The sequence below is a fragment of the Podarcis erhardii genome, assembly GCF_964252035.2.
Source record: "Podarcis erhardii genome assembly, chromosome: 4".
In the NCBI taxonomy this organism is placed as follows: Eukaryota; Metazoa; Chordata; class Lepidosauria; order Squamata; family Lacertidae; genus Podarcis; species Podarcis erhardii.
Window position 1 is genome coordinate 28651077 of NC_138508.1, and position 26299 is coordinate 28677375.

At 41.2% G+C, this 26299-nt stretch overlaps 1 protein-coding gene across 2 annotated transcripts in view; it reads left to right on the forward strand.

The window, feature by feature from the left end:
• B3GLCT (beta 3-glucosyltransferase) overlaps positions 1 to 26299 on the forward strand; it is a 75622-nt gene that overhangs the window by 2095 nt on the left and 47228 nt on the right. The window contains exons 1-4 of one of the 2 annotated variants that reach the window (XM_081860474.1): positions 144 to 1027; positions 15857 to 15915; positions 18763 to 18802; positions 22069 to 22178. In XM_081860474.1, coding sequence (XP_081716600.1) covers positions 940 to 1027; positions 15857 to 15915; positions 18763 to 18802; positions 22069 to 22178 — 297 coding nt within the window. In that variant the 5' untranslated portion in view covers positions 144 to 939. Of the gene's footprint in view, positions 1 to 143; positions 1028 to 15856; positions 15916 to 18762; positions 18803 to 22068; positions 22179 to 26299 lie in introns of those variants that run through there. The other variant, XM_081860473.1, reaches the window with a different exon arrangement.

Here is a 26299-nt window from a genome sequence, read left to right on the forward strand (position 1 = left end):
CCTTCTGCATTAGGGAGATTTAGTCCAAGGCAAACAGCCAAGCCGTTCCCGATTCCACCTGTAAAGCCAGCAATAGTGGGCTATTATAGGGCAGGTATTTTCAACCTGTTCGGACCCACTTTTAATCCGAGCGTGTGTTTGGGGAACCATTTCTTCACCCTTTTGCCATATATTTGCATGGGAGTGGTAATGCTCCTGTTGCGACCCCCCTCAACCCACTAGCCTAGATCAGTGGGCTAGGGAAAAATCCACCCTTTTAGCTGTGTTTCTGAGTATGACAGGGTGCATGAAGGCTACACTCCTTAAAACACTGAAAGGTCTAAGGTCTGCCAGAACACAGCTGGGCTGTTTTTATTCCCCCTGAGGAAATGTGCACTGAGTAGTTTGCTTGTATTTAAAAGGGTGGCTGATTAATATGTGTTAAGTGATGGGGAGTGTGTGCTGACTATGGTGTTCACAAAGAAGGACCTTTAACCATTATACTGATCCGCTGACAAAAATTACTGCTTCCCAGTGAGCTACATCAATTCCCCTTTCTAATTCCTCCTCACTGGAACTGGTTTTTCAAAGGAGGACCTTCTGATTGAATTGGCTGCACCTTCCATTTATTTGTTTAATATCCTGCCTTTTCCCCAGAACCAGAACTTAAGGCAGCCCACAAAAATTAAAATAACATGGATAAAACATAGTTAGCTAAAAACATATATGAAGATAATAGTTAAAAAATAACTAAACTGTGATGGAATTAAAACAGTGTGGAAAAAATCTATTAAAATATAAATATTTAAAACAGCCCAGCACTATTGAGAGCCCTTTCCTTAAAAGCAGTTCCCAAAGCATGTTGGAATAAAACAGTCTTCACCTGCCAGTGGAAGATCAACAAGGAGAGAGCCAGTTTAGAACTCCCTAGACAGAGAGGCTAAAGCCTGGGAGCAGCCCATGAGAAGGCTGCACACCCACAGAATGTGCTGTGAGGATGGTGGGACTGAGAGAAGGGCTTCCTCAGAAGTTCTCAGAGCCTGGACAGGTTTGTGTAGCAGAAACCCTTATAGGGCTTTATAGGTCATAACTAGCACTTTGAATTGTGCCCAGAAATAGATTGGGAGCCAGTGGAGCTGTTAAAGCAAGGGGAGTTATACTTCATTTTCAGCTGCGGAAGCTAGCTGGGGCTATACGTATACAACAGCCTAGCGAAGGAGCCTGCTTCATGAGCAAGAGGGAAGCCCCAGCTGATGCAGCATCTCTGCCTCAGTGACAAAATGTCAAGCCAAGATAACAAGTGAGTTAAGCATGCAGTTAGAATGACAGGAGTAGTGTGGGAGCTATCCAGTATATTTTACCGAATGTCTCATGCACAATTATGTGCCTATTAGATAGAAGTCATGATTGCGTACTCAGTGCAATGAACTCCTGGCCCTTAGGGAACAAGTTCATTCCCTTCAGGCCAAGCTAGCAGAACTGGAGAAGCTGAGAGAGACAGGTTGGTGGATGAAACTCTAGTAGATGCCATAGTTGCATCCTGTTCCCAGGGTAGCAACCCCTTTGCTGCCATGGAGAATGAGAGTCTTTTGAGGAAGGAGAGCATCTCTCTGAGGAAGAGGGAACAGTAATTTAGAATGGATGTCATTTTGGGAGATGAGCAGTTTTCCTCTTGTGTCAAGGATAGTCCTCCAAGTTGGAGGGTGGGTGATCCCGGTAGTGCCTGATTAAATCATTAGGGGTGCAGATAGTTAGCTTTGTGATGGGCATGCTGACTACATGTCAACTTGCCTGACTAAAAGAAATAGACTCTTCCTCAGAATTGCTATGGGTAATGATACTAGGCCCTAAGAGTAATTTACTACCTGACCAAATGGTCCAGGGTGATGTAGAATGAAATCAATGAGGCAACCAAATGCGGATGTGTTTTAGTAATGGGTCACTTCAGTTATTTTCACATAGACTGGGTTCATATGTTTTCCAGTGATGACAAAGAGCTAAATTTTCTAAGTACTGTTAATGATCACGCCCTACAGCAGTTGGTCCTGTAACTGACCAGAGGGATGTCACCCAGGACCTGGGGCAAGATGTGTTGTTGAACTGATTAGGAACAGTAACCACAGTGCTATCAAATTCAATATGTATGTAAGTGGGCAATCGCCAAGAAAATTGGAACACAATCACATTTGACTTAAAAAGATGAAACTTCCCAAAAATGAGGAGATTGGTAAAAAGGAAAGGGAAAGGGAAGATAGATGTCTCTAGAATGCTTGAGGGTTGTTCACCATAACAGAAGTTCAGTCTGATTGCATCTTTCTTGACTGCAGGTCAAGAAAGGTACCACCAGGGACAAGCGGAGTAAAGGAAGCTGTTGAAGGCAAAAAGGTCTTCACAGCAGTCTTTGCATCTGTATTCACAGTGGAATATGCAATTAGTCTCTAGGATTAGCCTTTGTGCCAGAGGACTGGAAGTGGCATCAATTTTTAAAAAGGCATCCAAAGAAGATCTGGGCAAGTCTGTTGTGGGAAAACTGGCAGAAAGTGTTATTAAAGATAGAATTACCAACCATGTAGTATAATAGGTCTTGCTGAAGCAGAACTGGTATGGCATCTGCAAGGATGTCTTCTCTCACTAACCTTTTAGAGTTCTTTGAGAGTCTCAAAAAGCATATACATGGAAATGATTCAGTCAACAGTGTGTATTTTGACTTTCAAAAAGCTTTTGATAGTTCCGCACGAAAGACACTTGAGTAAGCTTAGCTGTCATTGAATATGAGGAAATCACCAGTTATGGATCAGTAACTGCTTTAAAGAACAGGAAGCAGAGAGTAGGAATAAATGACCAGTTCTTCCAATGGAGGGATATAGAGATTGAGACCTTTGTTTTTTAATTTGCTATCCTAAGTGATTTAGAGTTAGGGGTGAGCAGTTAGGTAGTCAAGCCTGCTAATGATACCAAATTGTTTATGGTGGTTAAAGCAAAAAAGGGATTGATAGGAAATCCCAAAGGATCTCTCCAAACTGGGTGCAATATGGTAAATGTGTTTCAGTGAATACAAGTGTAAAGTGTGAACCAGCTGTGATTGCCCAGGAATGAGATCTTAGTGGTGGAGAGCTCAATTAAGGTGTTGACCTAGTGTGTGACAGCTGTAAAAAAGGCAACTTCCTAGCTAGGGGAAAGGGCTGAAAATAAAACTGTCGATATCTTAGTGCCATTATACAAACCTATGGTAAGACCACACTTGGAATACTGTGTATACTTGTGGTCATCTCATGAGATACCATAGAGCTGGAAAAGGTTTGTAAAAGGGCAACCATATGAGGAAAGGTTTAATAATAATAATAATAATAATAATAATAATAATAATAATAATAATATAATATAATTTATTATTTATACCCCGCCCATCTGACTGGGCCTCCCCTGCCACTCTGGGCGGCTTCCATAGAAGCCAAAAATACAGTAAAATATCACACATTTAAAACTTCCCTGAACAGGGCTGCCTTAAGATGTCTTCTGAATGTCAGGTAGTTGTTTATCGCTTTGACATCTGCTGGAAGGGCATTCCACAGGGCGGGCGCCACTACCAAGAAGGCCCTCTGCCTGGTTCCCTGTAGCTTTGCTTCTCGCAGTGAGGGAACCACCAGAAGGCCCTCAGTGCTGGACCTCAGCATCTGGGCAGAACGATGGGGGTAGAGACGCTCCTTCAGGTATACTGGACCGAGGTCGTTTAGGGCTTTAAAGGTCAGCACCAACACTTTGAATTGTGCTCGGAAACGTACGGGGAGCCAATGTAGGTCTTTCAAGACCGGTGTTATATGGTCTCGGCGGCCGCCCCCAGTCACCAGTCTAGCTGCCGCATTCTGGATTAGTTGTAGTTTCCGAGTCACCATCAAAGGTAGCCCCACGTAGAGTACATTGCAGTAGTCCAAGCGGGAGATAACCAGAGCATGCACCACTCTGGCGAGACAGTCCGCAGGCAGATAGGGTCTCAGCCTACATACCAGATGGAGCTGGTAAACAGCTGCTCTGGACACAGATTTGACCTGTGCCTCCATGGACAGCTGTGAGTCCAAAATGACTCACAGGCTGTGCACCTGGTCCTTCAGGGGCTCAGTTACCCCATTCAGGACCTCCACACGTGCCCGCCTCCTGTCCCCCAAAAACAGTATTTCTGTCTTGTCAGGATTCAACCTCAATCTGTTAGCCGCCATCCATCCTCCAACTGCCTCCAGACACTCACACAGGACCTTCACCACTTTCACTGGTTCTGATTTAAAAGAGAGGTAGAGCTGGGTATCATCCGCATACTGATGAACACCCAGCCCAAACCTCCTGATGATCTCTCCCAGCGGCTGCAAGAGCAGGGCCCTCAGGCACTCACTCAGGGGAGTCCTCCCGGGCAGCAGGCAGCAAGCAGCAAGCAGTCCTTGTGAGGCTTCAGGCCCCGCCCCAGGCCAGATGGTAAGTGGTACGGGTTACAATGTTTGGTTCTTTTTAGTTTAGAAAAAAGTAAAGGGGGGGGGCATGTTAGCAGGAATAAGCATACAGTATACATGATACGCAGGAAGTAGATAAGGAGAACTCTTTCACTTACATTGCTAGAACTCGTGGCCATCCAATGAAGCTGATTGATGGAAGATTCAGGACAGACCAAAGAAAATATTTATTTACATAGTACATGGTAAAAACTATGGAATTCCTGCCACATGATGTAGTGATGTCCACTAGCTTGGGTTGGCTTTAAAAGGGAATCGGACAAATTCATGGTGGATAAAGCTATCAGTGGCTGCTAGTCATTATTACTATGTTCTACCTCCATTGTTGGAGTCAGTATGCCTCTGTATACCAGTTTTGGGGAATCACAAATAGGGAGAGTGTGATTGAGCTCATGTACTGCTTGTGGCCTTCCCTAGACATCTGGTTGAGCATTGTGAAAACAGGATGCTGAACATGACAAGCCTTTGACCTCGCTCCACAGGTCTTTTCTTATGTTCCTAACACCCTTGGCTATTTAGAATCATTGGACACAAATTACTGACAGGTGTTTGAGCAAAAAGGGTTCTTGTGCCCTTTTCAGTGTGGATCAAATCACACATTGCTCTTTTCCTAGATGCTGAAGTGAAAACCATAGTATTACATGTGGCATCAACTGATTAATTCTCCCCTAGCATATATTACACACAGAGATTGCATGTGGTATTATTAATCCATGGCATTCATATGTGAAGTATGAATATGATATAATATTTAGATTTCTGAGTTTAGTTCTTTCAACTCAGTTATAGTGCTAGCAGATCTTTTTTGGCTAGGTTACAGGCTGTTGCAGTTTTGTGCAGCAGCAGTCGGGAGAACTGATATTAAAACTTCACAGTAAAATAATGATTTATTTTGCTGTTTTACTGCTCCTGGCTGCCTCTGTATCAAAGATCTTGAACTTTCTGAGTAATAACAGCAGGGAAGAAGTAAATTGTGAAAATATATCAGTAATAGGTTTTGGGTGTTGTGAAAGTAGATTAAAAAATGTACTACTGGACAGGCAGGTGAGCTTTCATTAAATGATAAATACCATAGAATCTCCTAAGATTGCATTTGTAAAAATCAGAATTCCAGCTATAGGGAATAAAAATAAATTAAAATTTTGGAGCAAATACTTTGCAGTCCCAGTTTGCCTGACTCATTATAGGAAAGAAAAGTGTCTGCAGATGAACAGATTCTGTGTTATGGGCATTCTCAAATTTTGTAATTTTTTTTTTTGTCTTAAGGGTTCAATCCTATACCATCTTACTTGGGACTAAGCCCCATTGAACTCAGGGAGACTTTGAGTGCATAGGATTAAGCTGTAAATTAAGAAGCTCCTCTCTATATTTGGACATCTATCAGGCTGGATAACCCCATGTTCTGGTAGACAATAAGAAAGAAAAGGAGCAGGGTATGCTTTCTTAAGTTAAGAGATTTTCCTTTCTTTTTCTCTCTTTCTTTCTTTAAAAATATTGCCATTATTAGGTCTGCAGCACCAAGGAATGGAAGTGCCGATGCAAAGGTCTTTTCATTAGTGGTATCTCAGTCTATTTATAACATTTATATCCTGCCCTTCAAAAAGATTTCTCCCAGGGTGTCTGCATTCTTAAACCAAGAAATACCAGGTAATGCAGTTTTTCACACATGAAACACCCTTCCCAGAGAGATACACTAGGCTTGGTATCTTCAACCTTTTCAGACCCAGGACCCAATTTTAACTGAAACATGCATTTAGGGACCCATTTCTTAATCTTTTACTATATAGTTGCACGGTGGCAGTGCTCCTGTTGCAAACCCACTAGTGGGTCCTGACCCACCAGCTGAAGACTAGGCTATCCAGCACCTCAGTTGCAAATGGGTTCAAATTTGTCAGCAGCAGCTGTTGTAGGTAGATGCTTTCTAAAACAGTATTAATATTTCTTAAAACTTTTGACTAAAGGCAACTAATACATTTTAAACAATAAAAATTATAAAATCATGAACCTCTTGCATAAGATTTCATCCCTGCAGCAGAAGGCAGAGTTCTTTCTAGAACTTTGCACTGGGTCAGCTATTCTGATCCTTTTGGGAGTAATTTTGATAAGCATGGGAATTGTGGCAGTCTTCATTTGGCTTGTGCTTCTTGGTTGCATTGAAGTAATATGTCTGATACTTGAACAGTTCTGTTTCAGAGTGCATCCTTTTGAGCAGGGGTTAGTACCTCTGCACCTGTCCGTTCTGAAGAGGCCCACTGCCCTATAGCCAAAGTTTTGAGCAGAGCCTGTCAGAGGAATGGTAGGCAGATAGTAAGGATGGTTCATACTCATCCATGACATCTTCAGAGCAGCCGCCCTTCCAATATAACAAAAGTGACTTACTGATACGTGGTTTTTCTGCTTGTAATTTTCTTTCTTTGCATGCATCATCATGACATTGCTGAGACATGCCTTTCCTCGTTCTAACAGACTAACTCTTCTGGTGTATTGTGACATTACATTACTTTTTAGCAGAGAGATCTGCAATCCAGCCTGTAGCTGATAAAGGTGAAGACTAAAAAGGTTGTGCAAAACACTTCAGTGAGATACAGGAAGGCGAACTGGTCACCTCAGTCACCTTAGCTGGTCTAGCATTAGTATTTGTTAGAGCTGTATTGTGTGTGAACTGGACTCTCAAGTAAGAAAGGTTCTATTTATTAAGAAATGCCACCTGTACATTGTCTTAAAACAAGAATTTAATAGAAATGTTTTTGAATGTTTGAGTGGTATGATAGCAGCCTTTTCGTTTCAAAGGAGAATGTTTAAAACAGCTTTTCTCTGTCATTGCAGAATGAGACTGTATTATAGTCTTCTTCTGGTACTTACAAGATGGCACTTTGAAAATGATTTTTTACTTATTGAACATTGAAAAGTAGGTTTCATTTCCCTTTCCATCTCCTAGTGGCATTTCCCACCCCAGTTCCTGCAATGAAAATAGCTTAAGCATAAAAAGGGAAAAAACTTACTGGAAATGGCTGAGCATAAAGCATTATCCGTCGGTGGGTGAAAATTGGCAAGGCTGATCTCTACTTTTGATTCTTATTTCTATTTCTGCTATCTGATGAAACAGACAGCATATGAGTAAAAGTGGAGAGAGGTTTAAATGCAGCACATCTGTAAGGAATGTTTTCCTTTACCTTTAGCTGCATGTTATCTGCTGGTATCAGAATGGCTGCTGATACTTTGCTAGTTAAGGTAAGAATTTCTCCCTAACAGCATGTATTTAGCTATTCTGTGTTGTGCTGCATTAAGCAGCCAATGTTGTCAGCTGATAAAATCCAAATTACAGCTTCCATATACATCTCGAAAACAGGGATAAGTAAGAAAAACTCAAATTTGTTGTTTTTCAAGGCTGGTCCCCAAGCATAAATTAAGATTCAAGGGCTCCTGCCCATGGAAGATGCTTTTGTCTGAATTTTGAGGACCACCCATTTCCGCTCAGCCCTTGTACCATGTCAGCTGATTCACCAGGAATCCTAACCTCTGGGAGAGGCTTTTTAGTGGGGGATGATGGGGGAAGGAGAAGGCAGGAATGCCAGGTTCTGCACACTCCCTTCCATGAACTTTCCTTTGGGTTCTAAGACCCACTGCTCAGACTGAATGCCAGTTGTTGAGGAACACAAGCAGGAGGGTTCCTGTAGGCATCTGGGTCTCCATTGTGGGAACAGATAGGCCTTGTCTGATCCAGCAGGGCTGGTCTTATGTTGTTATTATCTTATGGAAGACATTCATCAAAAGGAAGGTTGATGTAGAGTCACTGTGGGTATTAGTTTAGAGTATTCTTGCAGGAGATTACACCCTCTGTTTACAATGTGCAATCAACTGACATGTCTGTGAACCTCAAATTTTAAATATATTTCATAAAATTTATATACTGCTTGATTGTAAAAAAAAAAAAAAAAGTCCCCAGAGTGGTTGAAAAAATATATGTGGGTAGAGTATCTTCTTCAGATTTTAGACACCCCTAGTGTTGAATGAAGTGCTGCACTACAATTGTCAAAGGATTTTCGATCCAGCAGAGGCGTCTGCTAATGGAAGGAGAGGGAAGCTGTCTTCCACCAATTTGCACTACAGACCTTTGCTCTAGAGCAGTGGTTCCCAATTTGTGGTCTGTGGACCCCAGGGGGTAAGTGTCACCCACCCAGGGGGTCTGTGGCACATACCAGCCAACTGTCCAGGACATCCTATTGTGTGTGTTTTTTTGCTGTGCTGTTGCATGCATGGGAGAATGGCGCTGCCAAATGTGTAAGACTGTGGCTGAATGTGTGACTTGCACAAGATTGTGATGCCCAAAAGGCATGTTTTTGGTCACTGTGTTCTAGTGTAGGTCACGTGACTTATACAGGAGTGTGACCCAGAAGACACATGGCCTGGTTTCTCACTGGGGTATGTTGGAGGGTGTGTTGGGACCATACACATAACAGCAATTACCACTGGAATATCAACATTTTCAAAAGTAGGGGGTCCGTGGCTTGACTTTTGAAAAACAGGGGATCCATGGTACTTAGCTAATTGGGAACCACTGCTCTGGAGAATTAGGGGACTAGCTCTCAACTATTGCAGAAGGTTGTGCAGGCAAGGGGAAGGGGAATGTGACAAAATTTGCTGTTTGCATCTCTTCCACTACTAGAGGGCTCTGCTAGATCAGAGAGACTCCTTCCATTTGCAGAAAGGTACAACTGGAAACAATGGGTGGTATTCAATCACATATTTTTAAGTGTAGATCCATTGAAATTAATGGATTCAGGTTAGTCATATTCATGAAGTAGGTCTATTTTGAGTCAACCTGTAGGTTTTTTTCCTCATTCCTGACAAAAGCAGGGGCAAGTGCTTCACTGGTAAGTCATTTGCTTAAATGGCACTGGTAATTTCAAATATATGAAATAAATAAATACAATTCCCTCTATTTCCAGTGTTCAAGCTTGAGTGCATTTATGTATTTAGCCATTATGGCACCACTCATGCACAAGAGGGCAGTATCAACAGGACTATTAAAACAGCTGGACTATTAAAATCTTCGGTAAAAGCCACTGGAAATGACCTAATAAGAACTGAATGTGTTCTGTGGCCTGTTGGGTGATGGTGGAAAATTGAATAGGAGGGGAAATGAATGGAGTGCCCTAAAAGACGACATGGCTAACTATCTGGAACACTTAACAGGAGCACTCTGTATTGGATTTTTTTGTTACACTGGTGTGTAATATTTGTGAATTTAATCCCTGAACTGCTGCTGATTTAGTAAAATATTTGAAACATCTCAGACTATTTCAGTTCTAAAACTGGGCTCATTTGCCAAGCAGACTGAAGCTTCCACCTCAACAATCTTCAAATAGTTTTATTGTTAATTAGGTAGAAGTCCGAGCTTGAAAGGCTGAAAACAGGTGCCTATTTTAGGAAGTAACAACTATTTGGGGTCAATATTTTGGATTTTTTGCTTTGAATATATCTTACTGAAATTTGGAAGAGAATACAAAGATTAATACCAGATCAGATCAGAAAGAAAAAGGGAAAAAACAAGATGACAAGAAAAGAAGAAAGGGGAAAAAAGAAAGAAAGGAAAAAGAAGAGAAAAAGAGAACTTCCAATTCTTCATCTGTCTCCCATATGTAGAAAATTATTCAACACATCCACTCCAAGATAACTCCAAACAAATCTACTTTCTATAAACCAATATTATTTTCGATCATCAAATGGGTCAACATTTGAATCCAAACATTGGAGCAGCAAGTGTTAGAATTGCTCTGGGCTTATAGTTAAAGGAATGACAGATAAGTACTGTCTGAAACAAGGAGGAAAAGGCCCACAAGTTCTTATTCAAAAGTTGTCACATGCAAGATGGAGCAAACTTGTTTTCTCCTGCTCCAGTGGGTAGGACCCGAACCAATAGCTTCAACATATAATAAACAAGATTCTGACTAAAAACCAGGAAGAATTTTCTGACAGTAGGAGCTGTTCAACAGTGGAATGAACTTCATCTTTTTCCTTTTAAAGCAGAGGTTGGATGGCTGTCATAGATGCTTTAGTTGAGATTCCTGTTGCACTAGAGCAGGGGTCGGCAACCTAAGGCCAATGGGCCACAAGCGGCCCATGGAGGTCGTTTAACTGGCCCATGGACCCCCGCTGCCTGCTTGGGGACCTCCGCTGCCCGCTCGGCCGGCTCCTGTGCGCCACGCTAAACCAGCGCAGAGCAGAGCGGGGACTGTCTTCCCATTGGCTGCAGGAAGCTCCTGCAGCCAATGGGAATCTGCACACGCCTCCTCCGTGCCGGAAGGAGCGCTGGAAATAGCATTTGTGCATGTGTGTGCATGCGCACACACACACACTCCGGCCCACCGTGGTGTCTGCAGGACCGTGAACCAGCCCAAGCCACAAAAACTTTGCCAACCCCTGGACAAGGGACTCTGAGTCCCTTCCAACTTTAAAATTCTATGATTCAAACCTGGCAGGCTGCAGTCTTTTACCCAGTTACCTGGGAACAAGCCCCACTGAACTCAAGTGATACGCGCTGCTTTCTATATGTAAATAAGATTGTGCTTTGAGAGGGAGAAGTTATAAATAATTCCTTACAGGATTTTTCTGTATTGTGGAGTGGAAAAAAGTTGTCCTCCTATGCAGACTAGTATGTGATCCTTGATTTGTTTCAGGGTTCATGTGTATTAATATTTTATAAATTATAGACTCTGTGCTTGCATGAGATATTTAAATGTTATGATGAGCCAGGCAGCATTTCTGCTGCATATTTTAATTCACATCTCCCTATGTGGCCTCTCACCTGCGTGCAAAAGGCGAGGAACTGTGAATACCATGTTTATGTAGAGGCTTTGCACTGAAATACATTTTGCAATGTAATATATTATTTTCTAAGTAATACAAGGTTTGTACAAAACAGCATTTGTGTGTTGACCTTGAAAATAGAGGCCATAGAGGTGCCTTGCAGTTTACATGTGCAAAGTGTTTAATTTGTTAAGTTCAAAACACAATTAAGACTCTTTTAACCTTATTCAAAGCTTGTTAACTCTGAAGTAAGTCCCATTTATTTTTAGTATGACTGAACAGTAAGTGTATTTAGGATTGCACCCCTAAATTCTAAAATAGCATTTCAAATTATTTCATGGTAGATAGAATTAAGGTGTAACGAATGTGCTTGGGTGGTAATTGACAGGATATGGAGGCTTTCCACATGATCTCCTGAGTTTCGTTTCTATTCGTTCCTATTCGTTCCTATTATCTAAACTGCTTTCTTACTCTATTTAGGTATAATTTGTTAAAACCAAAATGAGCAACCTACTGAGTTATACCATAACGTTGTTGAGAGACATTTAGGAGGTCTTTGAAACTATGTATTTCCAAGTTTGACTTGGAGATGTGTACTGGGGCTAGGTATCTACTTATTGTAAGTGTAGAGCCTTGATTTCTCTTAGACTGTTTAATTGCTAATATCTTTATTTCATTTGATGATGGTGATGATGTTGTTATTATTATATTTCCTCACAAAAGTGACCCCAAGCTATTTACAAAGACATTCAGAGGCATGAATATTGACATTTGTTTTCAGTAGTGATGGTGGCTTTAGCGTGTAGTGACTGCTAGGTAGCTTTTTACTTCATTTTAAAGGACAGATTTATGTGGGATGTCAGCATTGTGAATCTTTTATATGGAATTACTTATTTGTCAGGCATAATATAAACTGTGACAGATCTGTTATAGATTTGCTCCCAGAATGCTTAAAGGCACAGCAACCATATGCTGATAATTTCTGATAAATTGACATACTGTATTGAGACACAAGTTACATTTCTATCCATAGTATATATCTTAAATATGAATAATAAAGTATGAAAGCTTATATTGGGCCTGTCTTCATGGCTACAAAAAGTTATAGCATGAAACTAGTAAGTTATGGTGGGACGCGGGTGACGCTGTGGGTTGAACCACAGAGCCTAGGGCTTGCTGATCAGAAGGTTGGCAGTTCGAATCCCCGTGACAGGGTGAGCTCCTGTTGCTCGGTCCCTGCTCCTGCCAACCTAGCAGTTCGAAAGTACATCAAAGTGCAAGTAGATAAATAGGTACCGCTCCAGCAGGAAGGTAAACGGCGTTTCTGTGCGCTGCTCTGATTCGACAGAAGCGGCTTAGTCATGGTGGCCACATTACCGGCTCCCTTGGTCAATAAAGTGAGATGAGTGCCACAACCCCAGAGTCAGCCATGACTGGACCTAATGGTCAGGGGTCCCTTTGCCCTTTACCTAAATAAGTTATGGTGCAGAGGAAGGGCAAATGTGGGCTCCTTTCTGTGTCTAGCAACTTCCATCCAGCAATCTAATCTCTCTTGCTTTCAGTCAGTTGGGAAAGTGTTAGCAGTTATCCCCAGGCTCTAGTCTAAACACCTTTTTTTTAAATGAATTGCCCACCCTCTTCATTATACTTTTGGCTCCTGCCTCTGTATCCATCATTTGGAGAGCAATATTGGGAACAGCTGTAATTACCATGGAAAGAGGACCCAGACCAGCCAAATATGCTAAGGGGGGATATAAGATCAGACACTTACTGAATATTTCTGTTTTGCTCTCTTGATCAATCTCCTGTAGTGCTGAAATTGTTTGATACATAACAGTAGGAATTTACGCAGAACATTTCTGAAGTTGCTTTTTACCCTAGTGGAGATCTTTCAGAAGTTAAAAAATGGTCCCTACTTATTTAGCATGTTAATAAATTTAAAGGATGCCAAACTTGAAATGGTTAATTCCCCAAAGAGCTTTTCTGCATAACACAGCTCATCCCTTTCATGGACTTGGTTCTCACTAAAATCAACCTATCACCACTGTTAATTCTCAGACTGTTACTTAGTCAGTGAGTTGCAGTATGCATGCAAATCCCTTTCCAAACACTGAGGATGAATATAGTGGAGAATCAAGCACTTCTCAGAGCAGATGGCTCCTTTCCTCATGCATGTTAATATTATGTTGTTGGCCATTCTCTCCTCATGGATACAGGCTGAAGATTGCATTCAGTAGTTTAAAAGTAGGGCGGGAAAGAAAGAAACATAGCAGGTAAACAATTATGGGGATGGGGGCAGAATCAACCAGTTGGCTAGTAGCCTTATCTTCCATGAATTTGTCTAATCCTCTTAAAGTTGTTCAAGTTGTTGGCCTGTCCCTTGTGGGAGTGAATTCTATAGTTTGTGCTGTGAGGAAAAAGTACTTTTCTTTGTCTGTCCTGAATCTTCCAACGTTCAGCTTCATGACCCCCGAGCTCTAGCATTATGAGAGAAGGAGAAAAATATTCCGCTATTTGCTTTCTTCACACTATGCATATATACAACTAGTAGGCCTGCTAGAGGGTTTTGTTCAGGGGTTCTGTGTTCAAAGGCAAAATGGGGCAAAGTCAGGAATCAGCAAAAACATCTCTCTGTTAGGGCTGCTTACTGGGGTGTGGTCTCAGGGCCCTCCCATGACCTTCCCAGAGGAGAAGCGAGAAGGAAGCCCCTTCCCCACTGGCTTCTGGGACTCTCCTAGACCCCTTACATCTCCTTCCCAGAGGCCGTTAAGGAAGGCGCTATCATGATTACTGGGCTTTGGGAAGATGTCACAGGCCTCTGGGACACTGCCAGAGCCCTCCTGCTCCCTTCCCAAAGCCCAGCAAGTGAGGAAAACCCACTGGGTGTGTGAGTGGGAAGGGAGAATAAATGGGGAGAGGAGAGTGATAAGTTTCCCTGGCTCTCCAATAATTCCTAATCCCCAAACACCTAAGGTTGCACTCGCACAAGTAAAGCGAACACAAGTTGCAGGCTTACTGTATCTCCTCTTGGCTTTCCTGTAAACAAAAAAGCCTCAGATGTTGTAACCTATCCTCCTAGATGAATTGATCCAGCATCTTAATCATTTTTGTTGCCCTTTTCTGAGCCTTTTCCAACTCTGCAGTATCATTTTTGAAATTAGATTATTAGAACGGTATGCAGTATTCCAAGCATGGTTGCCCCATGGATTATGATACTGGCATTTTTAATCTTCATTTCTTTTTCTAATGATCCCCAATATGAAATTCACCTTTTTCACAGTTGCTATACCCTGGGACAAACATCTCTATGGAGCTCTCCACTATAACCCCCTTCAGGATCAGTAGGGGGGATGGGCTTGGCTGAAGCAGACCGAGTAGCGGGGCAGGCTACCTACTCACTCCTCATAAACAGCCAAGACAAGCACACTTCACTTTTAGCCCAGGCATGTGATCTTGGCTTGTGATCTGGCAGGTGAAGGGAAGACTGCATCTACTTAGATCTTTCAACGAGCCAACATTTATTATTTATTTGTTTTATATACTACCCTTAATCAAAAGATCTCAGGGCAGTTCATGAGATAAAAATGCAAGATAAAAGCACAAATAAATGATTAAAACAGAAACAACAAATCAATAACCCCCACTCTCACAAATACATTTAAAAGGCTGTAGAATACTAATCAGCCAAAGGCCTGGTTGAAGAACGTTTTCCCTTGGTGCCTATTTGTTGCTCCTCAAGATGGGAGTCAGTTTGGGCTCCTATCTTTGTTGATGGAGTTTCTCTCCATACACATAGGCAAACCACTTTCTGCCTTTCATATTTGCCTTGTTTAATATTGAAATTTTTCTAGAACTGAAATTTGTGCCACCTGTCAACCACCCCCAATCTATTCTAATTGTGATGAGATTACAAACCTGTTTTCAGCATGTGAGATAGTGTAAGCTTAGTCTCTAGTTTCTGAGCTGTTGCTGTCTACTTTTAACTGTGACAATTCATTTTACGTTACCTTGATGAATTAGTGGCACTTGTGCTGCTGTTCAGCTAGCACCCAGGAATAATAGCAGCTCTTTCAAAGTTTAACAGCGCCTCACTGCTAGTATTGTTTCTGGAAAACTAGAGCACGAACTCACCCTGTATTCGAAGGAGGTTTTGTCTGATAATGGCAGACTTTATCCTAAGGGTAAAGAGGAATTCAGATCCCCCATGTGCTACCATGTTGTTATTTATTATTATTATTCTGAAGTGCTGGAGTGCCCAGATGTTATTTCTGTGTAGGATTTGTTTTGACTTGAAGCCAAAATAAATTGGCTCCACATCAAAGAACGATTTTCTGTCCAGAGATGCATGAGAGTAAAATTGTCAGGCTACAGCAAATGATACTACTTTTGAAAACAGCAGAATTGTCTCGTGGTTGAATAAGATTATTACAGGCATTCTATGCATTTAAGAGATACTATTATCTAAATTGCTTTTTAAAAATCCTGTTTAGACATAATTTGTCAAATTTGAAAATGAGATACCACTCTGAGAAAAAAAGGTAGATAACATTTTCCCTCCCATGTTCCAGCTTTAGCTCTAAACGTTGCTGCAGAAGATGTAAAGGACAGGACTGAGCAGCTGTCACAGGTACTACATTTTGTGTTCCAGCTCTAGGAAGCTAGCATTTTTAGAGGAGATGTTGTCCATGCCATATTGATATGTCTCCTTGAAGTGAAAGAGGCATGTATAGGAGCTCTGCTTGGAGGATTGTGTCCTATGTGTTGTTTTGTGAACTGCCGTGTATACCCTCATTTTATATGCTTCCATTGCGGGACAGGTGACCTTTCTAATTTAGAGGTAGCAAAGGATCGGCGTTTTTAAAGAGAAGTTTGCCAAGCTATAGCCTCAGTTATATTGTACTGTGATGTTATTGTGTCACATCTTGTGTACAGGTATTGCAGGGTCAGTTGAATGGGTAGCATTTTTCAGACACATCTGTATAGTTAGTTTCTGATCCCACTCAGATTGAAAGGCAAACAAAGAAGCAGCCTATGGTGCCTTATTCTCATTTCCGCTCAGATATTCAATTAAGTCTATTTACTTCAAGATCCACCCGCCCTCTGTGCAATAACCCATTCATTTTTCTTGATAACATCTTGTTCCCAGTTATAACAACTATATAGGTTGCATATTGGGGATTGCAAGCACCACCTTCTGCTGAAAGTTTCAGCTTTTGCAGTCTCAGAAGAGGCTTCAGTCTTTGCCTGAAGTGCTGCTGTGTTGGTTTGCATGGGAGGTTCTTCATACACCTAAACAGTTGGGAGCTTCTGATTTAGTGTAGGGAAGGGAAAGGAAAGGAAAGGGTATGGGGCAGAGTGAAAGAAGAAAGCAGGGTGATAATATGTCAGCAGAAGTGACTCTGCTAACTGGATTTGGCTCGTACATCATGCTCTGAGTATTGGGGCATACATGCACCGTATTTTTCCATGTATAAGATGAAGGTTTTTTGCTTTAAAAAAAATAGTAAAAAATTGGGGGTCATCTTGTGCACCGAACGTGGGCATCTGGGGGAATTTTAAAAATATTTAAGCCTATGTCTGGGATTTTGGCTTGGACAGGCTGAGGCGGTCCCTCCTGCTGCCGTCCCCCCTTTCTTCCCCCCTCCCCTCCGGGCTGCATGCTGATGACTGGCTCGCCTCCTGAAGCCCATGCTGGTTTGACCACAGGATCGAGAGCAGCTGCCACCGCCGCCGCTGAGAGCTGCCTCAGCTACCTCTCCTTGCCCTTCTTTCCTTTTCCCCCTCTTCCCATATCAAACTCCCACCCTGCCCCCAGCCCGCTCATCACCTTCCTCAGCTCAGTTTGCTCGACGGCATGGCCCGACACAGAGCAGCCACTGCCTTCCCCCAGCTCTTCCTTGGCATCCTGCTTGGGAGCCTGCTTCCCCGCAGCAGCAGCAGCAGCCACCGAGGGGGAGCGTGTGGTGCCCCAGTCTCTGCCTTTGCTTCTGCAAACTTCTTCTGCTACAAACTGCTTCTGCTGGAAACTTTGAGGGTGATCGCCCCCCAAAAGATCAACAACTTGCCGCCGCCAATCATCCAGATTTTCACTTCTATTTTAGGGTTTCATTTTCTTAATTTTGGGTTTTAAAAAATAGGGGTTGTCTTATACATGGGGGTGTCTTATACATGGAAAAATATGGTAGCTTCCTTAGGGCAGAAACATGGACTAGTTGTTCCATTGGGTTTCTTCAAATGCTATGATTCTGTAGGTGGAATTCAGAAAAATGCTTCCTCTTTACTTTTACTATGCGGCCAGTTTGTCAACACAATTCACAGACAATCCTGAGAAACACACTCCATTTCAGTTTGTTTGGTAGCTGCTGAATAGCAGCTGAGATATTTTTAGAACGTGGTTTCCTGGGTGATGGGACTGTGAACCCTTTGCTTTTAAGTGCAAAGCTTAAATTCTGACACAAATGTACATATCTTAGATTTACTGGGTTTTATTTTGGGCTCTGCAGGAACCTTTCTTCATATTTATTTAGGTTGCAATATAATTTGGATAGAGGGTTTTCCCATAGATTAATATTCTCATTAAATGATGAGATTACTTGTATATCACATAAGAGTGTGACGCTTCTAAGTGTGTGCATTTTAGTCATCTTTATTTCATGGCTTTTTATTTGGTGCTTAGTTCAAATTAATTGTTATCATGATTTTTATTAGGTATTTAGTCCAAATTAATTGTTATAAAACAACATTTTAGAATGGTAGCACTGATAACATGTTTATGCAATTAAATTTCTAATAAAAATTAAGTCATATAAACTCATTTCTACATTACATAAGCTTAGTTACTTGGAGGAGGTATAACATAGCAGCTAAAAATGTGAGTATAGAATTTTAATGTTAACCTGAGCTGGAAACTCATCAGATGGTCTTATGCAAGATTCTGGTCTCTGGCCTAGTTGACGTGTAATGGTAAACCAGAGTTAAACTAACTGCGGCTTACCGGTAACAGGGAAGTATGCTGGTGCATGCCACTCAAATCATGCCCCCTCCTCACTTTGCCACACCAGGAGAAAACAAACCAGAATGCTGTCTTAGTATTATGTGCGAACCAGCATTCATGGTTGCAGAGAAACAGTTTGCTGGTTTGCACATGACAGTAAACCAGTGCTCTGGTCTCTTTCCTTCTGGTACAGCAATGGAAGGAGGGGGCTGGTGTGATTTGAAGAGCATGGACTAGCACAACTGCGCATTCCCAGTAAACCGTAGTTTGTTTTACCCTGGCTTAACATTATATGTCTTATGGTTTAGCTCTTTTCATACAACATAGGGATAATAATACTTCCCTTAGGGATTTAGTATGGCTTATTGAGATTGCACAGCTATTTGAGTGGGGTTGTGACAAGCTAGTTAGCAAGTTTTAAGCACACCATTGCATTTTATTTTAATGTATGGTTATATTGTTTGTATTATCTTAATACAGACATCAGAAAGAAGTGGAAACTCGACTAAAATAAGCAAGGGTAAGTAAGTCTTTTCAGTATTTCAATCTGCAGTCTGTCTGTTAGACTGAATCATGTATATCTCATACATTGTCAGGTTATTTTGTATAGCATGTTCTTGGGCCACTGGAGACATTACTATTGTCACTGAGCCCTCCTGGATCAGATCAACTGGTTCACCTAGTCCAGGCATCCCCAACTTGCGGCCCTCCAGATGTTTTGGCCTACAACTCCCATGATCCCTAGCTAACAGGACCAGTGGTCAGGAATGATGGGAATTGTAGTCCAAAACATCTGGAGGGCCAAAGGTTGGGGATGCCTGACCTAGTCCTTTATCATGTTTCCCAACCACATGGCTTTGGGCAGCCCACAAGCAGGACACAAAGGCAAGAGCCTCTCTCCAGTTGCTGCTCCCCAGTAGTTGATTCTCAGTGGCATTGGGGTGGGGTGTCCTTCCTGCCTAGTTACGGTATTTTAAAAGGTGGTCCCAACATACTTGGTTGTTATTATATCGCGGTCTCAGCATTTAACGTTTCACTTGCGTTGGGTTAAGAGAAAACAGTGGGGGGAAATAGAAAATTAGTTTTAACTTTTTATTTATTTTAATCAAAAGCCCACCACTGTCACTCATTAACAGTGCATGCATGTTTACTCAGGAATAAGTTGCATTGAGTTCAAGGGGGCTTACTCCTAGGTAAATTACAAGATTGCAGCCTAAGAAGATTAAAGTGGTTTCCAGATCTTCTCAGACTTTTTTGTCCAGTGTTTGCTTGAATTGCCTCTTGTCCTGGGTTCTCAATGCTGAATGAAGGTCTGTGGAGAGCCACAGTTCAGCAATGTATTGGGTGCCTCATAACTGTGGGGGCCTATACAGTCCTGCTGCTGGTGGTGTAGTGCCTCAGATGGTGATATAGCCATTGTGACTAGTTAGAATATATATATATTCTATTTCCCTTTAAAAGTCGTCTAAAGCTGTGGGTTTTTATATAAGAAGTTAGCTGTCTTATACAAGGACAGACTCACCCACCCATCCAACTAAGTATTGTCTACTACTCCAACTGGAGGCAGCTGTCCATGGTCTCAAAGAGCAATATTTCCCATAACCTGCTACCTGATAGCAGGGACTGAATCTGGGCTTTGGCATAGCATGTTCTCTAGCACTGAACCATAGCCCCTCCATGTTTCTTTCCTCTATTTCTTCTAGCAGCAGTTAAAGCTTTATTAATTTTTTTGGGTAGGGGGAATGTTCACAACTTCACCTCCAGTCTACACTGTTATTTGCCACTCTTACAAATGTGATCATGTAAAAATTATAGCATTGCTGATAGTGTTGCCAGCTGATTACTGATTAAACATGATGAAGATGATAATAAGCTAGAATTAATCCATTTAGTTCTTCAGCCCCTCAAAATGATTTGTACAGAGTTGCTAGTTAATCAGTCTTTTTGGAACATCCTTTAATCTCAAGATTATTTTTAGTGGATTTTGGCACTGGCTGGTTTGTTCATAAGCATGAGCACTATCATGACTAAGAATTGCAGCAAACATTGCAGGTGTGGTATTTGGCAAATATGGGATAACCAAGAATAACCAATGCGGTCCTCTCCAGAAGTTGTGGACTACAACTCTCCTTAGCACCAGCCACCATGGCTAATTGGCAGGGATGCTGAGAGCCTTAGCTTTCAAAAAGACTATTGCTAAGTCATCAACTAGATTGCCTTTGATTTCTATAAGAGGCACACAGATACTTGAAATTTAACATTATGTTAGATATTTCAAATATAATATTATATTAGAAGATCAGTTTGAGGGCAGTTTAAGCTTTTATTAAAACCAAATTCAGAAACCTAGAAAGCCTCCTAAAGCCTGTTTCTAGTGTGAGAATTATAAATGTTGAGATTCATGTTTGCTCATACGCTGTTTCTTTAACATATATAAAATTATTTGAAGTAAATTTCCTATAGTATATAGTAAACTTACTCTTTTATTCATATTTGTGATTTTACAAATGTATGTTAACAGTTAAAAAAAAGGTTGTATTTACAGCTGTGAAAGTGTTTTTCTTTCCATTGTAGAAGGGCCAACACATCGCAGTCACAGATGCCACTCTTTAGTAAAGTGCTATTTTTTGTTGTTTGTTAGTTTTAATTTTTGTAGTATTATGCTTTATTTTGTAAACTTCTTTGTGAGTTAGCCTGAAAAGCAGTATATAATACTATAATTTCTGTATTGCAAACTTTAGCATTTTTGTCCATTGGTTCTTAGGAAATTTTCAAAGATTACAATGAGGTGGTGAGCATAATGAGGAAAGATCTACAGAACACCTGTAATTCAACGTATTACAATACTACAGGAATTATGGAAAGGAGTGGGTTAACTAAAGTGGAGTTGTACTTTACACTCAAGTTTCAGAAAAGGAACAAATAGATTTTTTAATGAAAAAAAGGTTTCACACCTAACACCTAAGCAAAGAAAATCCTATGTTTAGGTAATAGAGTTTTATACACACCCCAATACATATGCCTGTTGGTTTATGATACCATAAGTAGCTATACAAACTTGTATGTAATAGCGTATGTAGTTACATTGACTTTAAGATCTCTGCTATTAAGTACGAGCAAACAACCAGCTAGAGTAGCTAACCATATATCACTAGACAACTTTTCAATTAGAAGGTATTTTATTCAACATACTTGTAAACTATGTGAACAACCAGTGATTACCAGGCAGCTGTGAACCAGGGAGGAGATGGGTCATTGTAAGAAATTGCAATAGATTCTGTTATGTATGCTTAGTAGAGCATCAGATATTTTGAGAATGTTATGTGAACTCTTTTTGCATTTATGAGACAAATTTAGATTTGTTTTCAGTGGGGCTTGATGCATCTTCGGCAGAAATGACTGACTGATGGAAACTGTTTGCTTTAGGTTAAAGTGTAATTGCTTTTAGTCTCAATATAGAAACAATTTTTGAATTGGATTGAATTTGTGTGACCAGCTTACACTTACAGCGAGTCTTGTTTTTCACACCACACTGTTTGTGAATTGAAATCTCTGTGGCAAGCTAATGAACATTTTCAGCCTGGTTCAGAAACAAATGAGACAATACTATCCTTAAATTGAAAGCTTTTATTTCATGTTGTCTCCACAAGTTTTATTAAGGTCAATAGATCCTTATTTCGGCAAGTTAATTATTTGAATAAATTTTAAAAAGTATTATCTGCAATAAGCTTGAAACTCACTGTCTCCCCCCCCCTTTAATGATTATTACTTATTTTTGATTCACAGAACTAAAAGAAATAGTATTTGTCATCCAGAGTCAAAGGAATTCTTTTCATTTGAAGAAAGCAGATGATCTAAAACAAAGTATTTTCAAACAAGCTGCAGTTCTTGGAAAGGTATGAATAGATAGCTTCTGTCTAAAAAACCATCAAGTTATAGTTCTGGAATATGTTACACACATTTTATTTAAGTAGGCACAGAATTCCATTTCATAAAGCTTCTAAGGGTTGATTAAGATGTTTGGAGGCCTCCTTCCCCCCCAAAAGTAATGCATGGAATGAAGTACTGCAAAAGAAGTTTTGTTAGAAAGCAAAACCATGAGCATATGCCGTTTCACAGCAGTCAGCAAACAACAAACATTACCACTCTCCAAACCTTGAAAAACATAAAGTACTCAGAATATGTGCACTTATCTCATCATTGCTTCGGCTCACTTCCTGCTTTAGTCCAGTCACCAATGTCCTAACCTATTTTACATGGCTGTTGTGAAGATATGGAAGGAGGTAACAAATGTCTGCGAATGGGAACTTCCTGCTTGTATTATAGACATGAGATTTCGATTCCTTTACTGAACATAGATGCATCAGTCTGTTTAGAGGGTCATGTTCTGCTGCACCGCCGCTCAAATTAATACAGATCCAAGGCTTCAACTAACCTTAATCTGGGTTGGGTTGCCTTAATCTGGCATGATTATTGTGTATGTTAGGTCCCTACATTCCATTAAAAAAATAAAACATGCTCCCACTTTCCAATGTTCTGCCCTGGAAATAAAGCTGCTTAATCAAATTCATCTTAGTCAAAGAAAATTTAAAACCACATTTAGCACTGAGTTGCACTGGGCATTCTGGTACATTCATTCTTCCTGCGCCCCGCCCCCCGGCTACGGACAAATAGAGTAGAATTTTGCCCCTCTCCACAGCAAACAATAAAACGTTTCCATTGCACTGCACAACAGCAGGAGAAAGATCACCTGGGCAGGCAGGTGGGCAAGTGAGCACATGTTATTTTAGTTGCTCCAGCAGCTCTATCTTCAACCAAAAGTTGCATACTTGCTTGCTTCATTCTGCTGAATTATACTTTTTTTGTTGTAGGCCAGGAGTCAGCAACTTTTTTCCTGTCAAGAGTTGCATTTCCTCAGAGGTAATTTCTTGGGAGGCATGTGCTGCTGGTAGGTGGGCTATAGCTACTCCACATTGTTTCTCTCTTTGTTTTTCTCTCATAAGAATCTCAAGAGAGAAAAAGGAAACACTGTGGAGTGGTGATGATCTTGAGAGTCTGTGTAGGGAGGTAGGGAGTTGTGATGTTCCTAAGTTAACATCACTGCCACCCAAATTCTTCACCTCTCTTTTCACATAAAAGGTAAAGGTACCCCTGCCCGTACGGGCCAGTCTTGACAGACTCTGGGGTTGTGCGCCCATCTCACTTAAGAGGCCAGGGGCCAGCGCTGTCCGAAGACACTTCCGGGTCACGTGGCCAGCGTGACATCGCTGCTCTGGCCAGAGCCAGAGCCAGAGCCGCACACGGAAACGCCGTTTACCTTCCCGCTGGTAAGCGGTCCCTATTTATCTACTTGCACCCGGAGGTGCTTTCGAACTGCTAGGTTGGCAGGCGCTGGGACCGAGCAGCGGGAGCGCACCCCGCCGCAGGGATTCGAACCGCCGACCTTTCGACCGGCAAGTCCTAGGCGCTGAGGCTTTAACCCACAGCGCCACCTGCGTCCCTCTCTTTTCACATACCCCTCTATTAATTCACACACTCATTCATTTGCCATAACCGTCTGCATGTCTCTTTCTGCCACCCCACTTCCTATGATACCATGGTTGCAGTAAAGAAAAGAAGCACATTTTTGCCACAGTGTTTCTGCTCAATGATCCTGTTGTTTCCCGCTATTCCTTCCCAGTGATCCAGCTGTCAGGAGACAGACAGACAGAGAAGCAGGCTCAGAGGTATAGCCACAAAGTGTAGTGGCTAGAGCATCTTTCCAGTGGATGCTATACCACTCTAGCCCAAACACTTTGCGCTTGCACCTCCCAGTTTGTATCTACCCCATTGTTATTCTACTGGGACAGGAGCATCTTTAGGAAACCACTGGAGGGTAGGGGTGAAGCAAAAATTCTTTTGGAGAGGCTGGATCATTGGGAAGGAACTGGATTACTGAAGAGGCAGGAAGGGACAGAAGACACCGGGTGGGCAGAGCATCAAGGGTTGTATAACACAAGGCAGGCCATATGTGAATGCGATCCAACTCTATTGTCACTGTAAAAAGCATGCAGCTGGTTTTAAAATTAATGGGGAATTATTTTCTGTGGGTTATGCATTAACATAGACGCTAAAAGTCCAGATGTTTCTTTTGGATTGATGTGATTGTATACAGCATTTGCTAAAACAAACAAATGAAATTCTCTTGTTTCAATTCATCAGATGAGGGAAAGAAACAGAAAGCTGTGGCGATAGCATACTGCATGTATTCAGGGCCCCTGACAAATTCTGGCACTTTAAGCCAGAAGCTTAAAGCAAATATGTTGGAGTTTTGATACCAGGGCGAAATAAATGGGAAATGCTAAATCTGTAAGTGGGGGGTGGGGGTGGGAGTTGGAGGGAGGGAGGGAAGCTACAAAGCATCCCAAGCTATGTGAAATGTTCTGAGAGTAATACAGTCATGCTCCTTGAGTAGTTAGAAAAAATTGTTCAACTGTCTGATAGCGCTGTGAGATTTTAATCTTGATTGCAGTATAACATAATTGAAACAAAAAGCTTTTTATGTGGGTGGAAACCTATTTTAAAACAATAAAATAGTATTGAACAAGTAATTTATTGCCTCCATCTGTTAAATTCATTGTTACACAGACTTCATAAATACTACTGTGTAACACATTGAACTCCTACATTATTTCCCAGTACGCCAGTAATTCTCAAAGTGTGGGGCGGGCTGCTTTGTGGGAGGTGTATGGAACACCTGTGAGAGCAGTACAAAGTTTCAGGAGGCAAGTGAGGTCCAAAACACAGTTGGGTTGAATGACCCCTAGTAAAATACCTTTATTAATACACTCAACGCTTGTGGTGGGAATCTCCCTGTCATTTGCTTCACCGTCCCAACCTGATTTGGGAGATTGGGATGACATTACTCACCTACAGAAAAGTTAGCTGTTCCTGAATTGTGGGTTTATTTGAGAAATACTGCCTAAAAGCAATGGGAAGATGCCCATTTTGTATTCTTTGAAAAGCCTTTTTAATGCTAAATGCTTTGCTTCTGTTTGAAATATTTTTCTTTGCTTCAGTGAATGTTCTGTCATCAGTTTACATTGCAGAATGTTTTAAAAATTATAATTCCAGGTGGATAAAGACTATCTTAGGGTAAAGGTTATTGTAGTAGAGATTTTTGAAGAAACTTTTTTAAAAAACCACTGAATGAAGTTTATTTTTGATCAGAGTTTTAATGTAAAATGATGTAGAACACTTTAAAAAGTCTCATATGAAATACCTGGGGACATGCTTCCAGGCTGAAGAATTGGATTTCTGACACACTTTAATCTGTTGCTTTTCTGTGTCCAAATTAATCATCATTAAAATTACACACAAGATTTACTAGCTACAAGCTCCTAAAATATACATTTTTGGTCAGGTTGCAGAAGGCTGTGGTAAGCAGACATTATGGGACTGAAACATTTCTGGCTTGCCTGATGGTGGCTACTGATACTACTAACTCATCTGAGGTGGTGCTGTTCATGCCCAAGTTTTGCATTATGACTCTTTGGAAAACAAGTTTGGGCATGCTCGGCATGGAAGAGAATGTTCCTTTTGGAGTCAGAATTTAACAGATTGCCCACCAATTAGTCTAAAGAAAGGGTGATAGCTATAACGTCAGGTTCACCATTCTCCTAAATTAATTAAAACTTTACTTAGACAGGTAGGGTACCGCTAGAGGTCAGTACTATGCACAGTTTTAAACGTATGTGTCTTTTTTTGCTACACAACTTTCATGCAAATTATTCTCACCACCACCACCTCAAGTGATGGTTATGACAATAGAACCTGATCCTGCAACTTTTAACCCTGAACTGTTTTGTTTCTCTTGTATTCTAGGGCTAATTAAATATTTATTATTTATTACACTCCCCCTTTTTCTTTGATGGAGCTCAGAGTGGTATACATAAACAGTTCTCCTTCACTTCACCCCAATTTTATTTTAGCAACAACACTAAGCTAGTTTGGGCCAGAAGATATTAACTGATCCAAG